The sequence below is a fragment of the Jaculus jaculus genome, chromosome 1, assembly GCF_020740685.1.
Source record: "Jaculus jaculus isolate mJacJac1 chromosome 1, mJacJac1.mat.Y.cur, whole genome shotgun sequence".
In the NCBI taxonomy this organism is placed as follows: domain Eukaryota; kingdom Metazoa; phylum Chordata; class Mammalia; order Rodentia; family Dipodidae; genus Jaculus; species Jaculus jaculus.
The window spans coordinates 243,773,645-243,781,003 of record NC_059102.1 but is presented as its reverse complement, the minus strand read 5'-3'; the positions used below and the strand labels follow the sequence as shown (position 1 = coordinate 243,781,003).

Here is a 7,359-nt window from a genome sequence, read left to right as displayed (position 1 = left end):
TGGTGGCACACACACACCTTTAGTCCCAGTACTTGGGAGGCAGAGGTAGGAGGATCACTGGATTCCAGGTTAGCCTGGGCTAGAGGGAAACCTTACCTCGAAAAACCAAGACAAGAAAAGTGCTTACAGAGCAGTTTGGTGAGCATAATATATGCATTTTGCCACACAAGGGCAGGGCGTTACACTCCTAGGGCTCATGGCCTCCCCCACCATAGGCTTTGATTAGGTTTCAGTACCAGATATGTATTCCCTCCTCCCATAGAGTGGGTCTCCAGTCCAAATAGACAGTTAGTTTCTCCCATAAGAGACATGCCACTGTTGTACCTACTGGTAGTTTTTGTGTGAGGGTTGCTATGCTAAAAGTAGGCTGGGAATACAACTCATTGGTAGAACTCTTGCCTAGCATGCATGAAGCCCTAGGTCCACTTGCTAGCGCATAGCTCCCTGTACCCACCCACACACACACACACAAAAGTGCCTGGTAAGTGGTAAGTTAACATTACGCATTCTCTCTCTCTCTTTTTCCAATTTGCCAGCCGACCTTTTTTCTCCATCCCTTTTTTTAATGTGACCCTGGTGTTGGACTTCTGACCGCTAGAGGGCAGCAGGCACATAATGGTGAACTGAAGGAGAGATGGAAAGATAGCTAGGAGACCAGACTGTAGAAATAAACATTACCTGTGTGGATTCCAGCTTTGAGCTCCATCGGGTGCCAGGGAAGAACTGTGCCGTAGGGCCAGAGCTCTCCAGGAGTGGCTGCCGAGACCATGCTGGGATGGGCTCCAGTCCTAACATCCCGCCAGTGTGGGCCAATGTGGCTGGGAAGCTGGGCCCAGAGCTAGGCTGGAAGGCCCAAAGCTGGGCTAGCTGGCCCAGCCACACATACTGAACCCTGAATATTGGGCTAGCGTGGTGCCTGAAAGTCAGCACGCCCAATTCTAGATGTTGTGGAAGAAAAATCCCTTTGCCTCAGTAACTTTTCCTAGGCCCTTTAATCCCCAGATCGCCACACAGTTATGGTCAGCAGCCCTTCTTACTCAGTTCGGCCAGGGGTTCTGGTTCCCCCACTTTTCCCCCTCCCTAGCCCAGCCCTGCCCTGGTCCCCAGGAGGATTTCCTGAGCCAGAAGGCAATAGAACGTACAGGTAGGTGCCCACCCCAGGAACGTTCCCGCCACCTGCCCAATCCAGTGTCCTGAGCCCAACCCCAAAGGGTGCGGAATGACAGACTCTGACAATCATTAAACCAGCCGGGCCTGATTTCCCAGCACCGCCTGCTAGGATCTGGGCCAAGTGGCACAGAATATGCAAATTACCTGGGGCCGGGAGCCCAGTCTGAGGGCCAGGAAATCCCCGGTATCCAATGAGCCACCGGCTCAGGTTACCCACCAGGACGTGCACTAAAGGCTGGGCGCGGGGAGGAGCCTGGGCGCCGCTCTATTTAGGGAGGGTGGGGGAGCGCAGGGACCACATTTATCACTGCTACCTGGCCCGGACTCTTGCAGCCCGGATTGCTTCCCTTCCTGCCACCTCAGGAGCCTGCCTGCCTGCACACCTGCCACATCGCACCCCAACACTCGGTAGGACCCCTACCTGTCACATTCCCTAGCCCCGGCCCCTGGGTATACAGTTTTGAAGCTACTCAACTAAGTCTAGGTGGGAGTCTACAGCAGGAGGGTCGGGCTCTGGGGGTGTCCCAGGGGAGTCGGAGGGACAGGGTGACAGCTCGGGCTCCACCGCCTAGGTGAGCTAAGGTGCCGGCAGCGGGAGGGTTTGCCTAGTGGTTGCACCTCTTCCTGAGAATTTTTTTTTAATTTGAGACGGTTTCTCCGCGGGACCCAGGCTGGCCTCGAACTCCTGGACTTACGTGATCCTCCCGCTTCAGCCTCCCTAAGTAGCTGAGACTGGAGGTGCGTGCCACCGCTGGCTCTTCAGATGTCCTTTTGAAGGGAGGCTCACTGCATAGATGTCGACCTTCCTTTCCTGCACCTTGGGGCTATTTTTGTTGTTGTTTTGTATTTTTGAGGTTGGGTCTCGCTCTGGCCCACGCTGATCTGGAATTCACTATGTAGTCTTAGGGGTGGCCTCGAATTCACAGCGATCCTCCTTACCTCTGCCTCCCGAGTGCTGGGACTAGAGGCGTGTGCCACCACCACCAGCTGAAGTAGGAGAGTCTGACCCTGGAACCCTCACCGACTTGTCCTCTCTTCCCAGGGAGCCTCATGGCTGCCACTTGTGAGATTAGCAACGTTTTCAGCAACTACTTCAGCGCCATGTACAGCTCGGAAGACCCCGCCCTGGCCCCTGCCCCCCCTGCGGCCGCCCCCGCCTTCAGTGCTGATGACTTGGTGCTGACCCTGAGCAACCCCCAGATGTCGCTGGAGGGACCAGGTGAGTGCCCAGTGAATAGTGTGTCTTAATGGGAGAAAAGATGATCTAAGACCCTCTTGACCAAATGAGGATCTGGAATAAACAGGAAGGAAGGTCCGGAGTGAATTCCAGAATGAGGGAGCGTGTATTTATTCATTTACTTTGATAGCACCCCTGGGGATGGAACCCAAGGCCTTGCGCATGCAAGCACTTAGCCCCACACTGACTTTGTAGTGGCCGAGGTGGTGGGGGGTTACCGGAGCTGACGAGTGAGTACTCGACCCTCCTTCCTCCTGAGAAGTGAGGCGGATGGTGCACAAGATCCCGACGCAGCGCTGGCACTGGAACCCGTGCTGATCCGCGCTTCTGGGTCTGGCCTTGCAGAGAAGGCCAGCTGGTCGGGGGAGCAGCCCCAGTTCTGGTCGAAGACTCAGGTTCTGGACTGGATCAGCTACCAAGTGGAGAAGAACAAGTATGATGCCAGCTCCATTGACTTCTCACGGTGTGACATGGATGGGGCCACACTCTGCAACTGTGCCCTTGAGGAGCTGCGTCTGGTGTTCGGGCCTCTGGGAGACCAACTCCATGCCCAGCTGAGGGACCTCAGTGAGTCCAGGCCTGGGGAACCACAGGGCTGGGGAGTAAAAGGGGAGGATGGGCCCTGGGCAGGATCTGGAGCCACAGGCTAAAGGGCCCAGCCAGCAAGCCCCTGTGGGGGGCAGGGAATGTGACCCCTTCCTGCCTCTTAACAGCTTCCAGCTCTAATGACGAACTCAGCTGGATCATTGAGTTACTGGAGAAGGACGGCATGGCTTTCCAGGAGGCCCTAGGAGACCCAGCCCCCTTTGGTGAGAAGCAATGTTCTCTCTCTTTCCCCAGCTCTTCCAGTCCCAACCATGGCCCTTTCCAAAGCACTACAGATAACACCTTCCCCTAACTAGAAAAATGACACAGCGGGTCCTCAGACCTCTATATGGCCTTACCTGTCCTTGCCAGGCTCCTAGAGCTGAGCTCCTGTTTCCTCTTCCCAGACCAGGCAAGCCCTTTTGCCCAAGAGTTGCTGGACGACGGTCGCCAGCTTAGCCCCTACTACGGCGGCAGCTATGGCGCCGGAGCCCCCTCCCCTGGCAGCTCAGACGTCTCTACTGCAGGTGAGAGCTCCGTCTGGACCTCAGCACCCTCTCCCGAGTACCCAGAACACTTGGGTCCTAGCGCTGGGACCTAAGCCTTCAGGCTGGCCTGAGCACTCAAGATGACTCTCCAACCCCTTCCAGGGACCGCTACTTCCCAGAGCTCCCACTCCTCAGACTCCGGTGGAAGTGATGTGGATCTGGACCCTACCGATAGCAAGATCTTCCCCAGAGGTGGGTCACTCCTGGGGGTCCTATTCTGTCTTGAGACTGCTCCTCCTCTTCTCCTTCCTGCTCTACTCCAGCAGTTTCAGTTAAAAAAAAAAAATGCCAGCAGTTTCAGTCGAGAAAAAAAAATGCTGGGTGTGGTGGACACACACGCCTTTAATCCCAGCACTCGGGGAGGCAGAGGTAGCAGGGTCTCTCCGAGTTCAAGAGTTCGAGGCCAGCGTGAGACTACATAGTGAATTCCAGGTCAGCCTGGGCTAGAGTAAGACCCTACCTATAAAAAAAAAAACCAAAAAAAAAAACAAAAACAGCCAAGCATGGTGCCCATGTCTTTAATCCCAACACTTGGGAGGCAGAGGTAGGAGGAGCGCCATGGGTTCGAGGCCGCTCTGAGACTACATAGTGAATTCCAGGTCAAACTGGGATACAGTGAGACCCTATATTGAAAACCAGAAACAAAACAAAACAAAAAAGTCACTGGGGACCAACCCCTCACCTTCTCATGACCTCCTAATATCTCCTTGTAGATGCCTTTCCGGACTATAAGAAGGGGGAACCCAAACATGGGAAGCGAAAACGGGGCAGGCCCCGAAAGCTGATCAAAGAGTACTGGGAGTGCCTGGAGGGCAAGAAAAGCAAGCACAAGCACGGTGAGCTGTGGGTCCCTCGTATTCCCTTTATCTTCTGGGGCCTCTCACTGCCGCCCGGAGCTCCCTTCAGTGCTTCACTGGGGGGATGGCTCCACTCACTGCAGAGGCTGGCTCCCTCTTAGATAGGAGGGGACCCTGAGAATCCTGCGGGAGGCCCATGGCAAGAGAGTCCAGACTTCCTTCTTCTCTACCCTGTCTCTCTGTGCACTTGGCCACTGTACTGTCTGCTGAGACCCCCTTGTGGTTAGGAGGCACTGGCGTCCACTCAGGAGGGTCCAGAGCAACGGAGTGAGTGGGCTGAGGGGAGGACAGAGAGGACCCCTCAGGCTTGGTGTGCTCCAGCTGCTCCTGTCCAGCAGGAGGTGTGCCCCAGGTCTTTCTCGCCCCTCCTCATCCTCTTTCACACACAAGCTTGCACGTATGCACTCATGGGCCGGTTTTCTTCTTGTCCTGAGGGGGTTATTTATTTTTCCAGGAAGCTGTTTCTCTTGTCCCCTAGGCTGTGACCTGCTCTCTGTCCCCAAACTTGCCAAGTTCATATCAGTTGTTGGTCCCCCACTGATCCCTGAGTCCTGCAGGCAGTAGTAGGTCTGTCCCTGATGCTTCAATCCATGTGTTGTCACAAATGAAATGTACGTGCTGTTGTACGATTCCTTCAGTTGTGTGGCGAGCACCTCTTTGGGGCAGCTGCTACAGTGCATGCCCAGAGGGCTGTGCTGCATTTAGGGCCTTAGTCAGCAGTGTGCAGGGATAGGCAAAGCCTTCTAGCCTGGAGGGAGAGGGTCACCTTAGTGCTCACCAAAGGAATCTATGCTTGCAGCCCCCAGAGGTATCCACCTATGGGAGTTTATCCGGGACATCCTCATCCACCCTGAACTCAACGAAGGCCTCATGAAATGGGAGAACCGGCACGAGGGTGTGTTCAAGTTCCTGCGCTCAGAGGCTGTGGCCCAACTCTGGGGCCAAAAGAAAAAGAATAGCAACATGACCTACGAGAAGCTGAGCCGAGCCATGAGGTGAGCCGAGGGCTACTCTTAAGGATCAGGCTTGACACCAAGGGACCCATCGATCCGGCAGGGACAGCTGTTTGGGGTCTTTCTGTCCTCCAGCCACCACCAGGCTTCTTGTGACAAGCAAGAGTCCTACAGGCTTTGGATGAGAGCAGCGTCTATACGTTTTGGTTGAGGAACAGCATGAAGGAGACATTAGCTGGGCCGGGGCGTGGCATCGCACGCCTTTAATCCTAGCGTTGGGAGGCCGAGGTGGGAGGGTCACTGTGAGGTTGAGGCCACCCTGAGACTACGGAGTGAATTCCAAGTCAGCCTGAGCTAGAGTGAGACACTACCTTGAAAAGCCAAAATAAAATAAAATTAGCTGGGCACATTATAAGCACACTTGACTTCAGCTAATAGTGACGTGTGTGTGTGTGTGTGTGTGTGTGTGTGTGTGTGTGTGTGTGTTTGCATGCACATGTGTGTGCGTGCGTGTGTTGGTAGCCATGAGCTAAGAAAGCCACTTGGAAAGTAGTGGGGAAAGCAGGCCTATAACCCAAGCTGGACTCTGCTCTGCTTGCTTGCTTGCTTGTCTATGGGCCAGTTTTCTCTTGTGTGCCACAAGGAGTGGACCGTATGGAGGGGGCATTGCTAGTGCCCTACTCAAGCCTTCATGGAAAGCCCCCAGGACATAAGGCATAAGGACCAGAAGCAAGTGCTCTGGGCACCATTACAGGCGAGGGTGTTGACAGCAGGTGGGGAGAAGGGAAGTCCAGGCCGAGAGGTGGGGGAAGGCTCAGCATGGCTGGGCTGGAGGCCAAAGGGATCAACTCAGGGCCTCCAGGCTGGCAGCGGCGCGCCTGGCCTACCTCCTGCCCGGAGCTCTGACCACCTTCTCTTTACCCAGGTACTACTACAAACGGGAGATCCTGGAGCGGGTAGATGGCCGGCGGCTCGTCTACAAGTTTGGCAAGAACTCCAGTGGCTGGAAGGAAGAGGAGGTCGTGGCGAGTCGGAACTAAGGGTGGGAGACTGGAGCCCACCCCTGACTCACAGACTCTCGGACTAGAGGCCTGTGGCGCCCTTGGGAAGACAGGCAGGCCAGATGGCCCCCTGCGTGTGGATATGTTCTCTGTGGCGCTGTTGGAGAGAAGTTCAAGTTGGGTGCATTGTCGGCGGTGCCCTGAAGAGGCCTCTCCTCCCTGCCCTCCTCGTGGAATTACAAGCCCTGGGGTTTGAAGCGATGATGTGCTCGCTGACTCTACAGCTGCAAGTATGGCTCCCTCCAGTTCCAGCGCTGGCTGCAGAGAGCAGCCTCCTCCTGCGGGTGCCAAGGAGGCCGAGAAGACTGGGGGCGCACAGGGACAGAGGGGACAGGGCTGTGGCCTCCAGCACCTTCATTCTGGACCGGCTTCCGCCTCTCTGCTAAGTACTCAGGCTCCACAGGTGGGGGTCAGAGTATCCCTAATTTATGTGCTATAAATGTATCGGGTGTACATAGAGATCTATTTTTTCTAAAGCATTCCCCTCCCTGCTCTTCTCCCACCGAGGTCTGGTGGTTCTAATCCCCCAGCTGGGGGAGGGAGAGGCAGGGTGATTCTAGGCTCCTCACAATGGGGGTCCTGGGTCCCTTCTGTGAATGGAGGCGGAGACCTCCAATAAAGTGCCTTCTGGGCTTTTTCTAACCTTGGTGTGAGCTATCTGTGTGCTGAAATTTGGGGCTTAGGGTTGGATTAGGCATGAAGTTGGGAGAAGGAAGAAAAAAGTTGGGTTGAGGGGGAAGGCTTGAGGGTGATGGGCTCTGCGATGGGGGAGGGTTGATTGGGGTCTGGGAGGGAAGCAAGATGCCTCACAAACTGAGGAAGCTTCTAAGACTTCACGCAGAGACGTTAATGGGTCTTCAAAGCTGAGGGCCGGGCTGTCCTGCGGTTGCCGCCCACCCCTGTACTCAGTGACCTTGGCCAAATCTGCCCTCTCTGGGGCTGCTTCCT

The 7,359-nt window shown here is 55.5% G+C and overlaps 1 protein-coding gene across 2 annotated transcripts; it reads left to right on the top strand.

Annotated features, from left to right (window-relative positions):
- Positions 1 to 1,458: 1,458 nt before the first annotated feature.
- Elf3 (E74 like ETS transcription factor 3) lies at positions 1,459 to 7,057 on the top strand. Of its 2 annotated transcripts, none has more exons than XM_004670699.2 (9): positions 1,459 to 1,578; positions 2,213 to 2,389; positions 2,753 to 2,974; positions 3,121 to 3,216; positions 3,400 to 3,519; positions 3,643 to 3,732; positions 4,254 to 4,376; positions 5,197 to 5,392; positions 6,276 to 7,057. In XM_004670699.2, the coding sequence occupies exons 2-9, from the start codon at positions 2,221 to 2,223 to the stop codon at positions 6,388 to 6,390; spliced, it is 1,131 nt and encodes a 376-aa protein (XP_004670756.1). In that variant the 5' UTR covers positions 1,459 to 1,578; positions 2,213 to 2,220; the 3' UTR covers positions 6,391 to 7,057. The 2 variants fall into 2 exon arrangements, with proteins under 2 accessions (XP_004670756.1, XP_044992067.1); XM_045136132.1 differs by lacking the exon at positions 1,459 to 1,578 and adding an exon at positions 1,818 to 1,908.
- Positions 7,058 to 7,359: the final 302 nt, after the last annotated feature.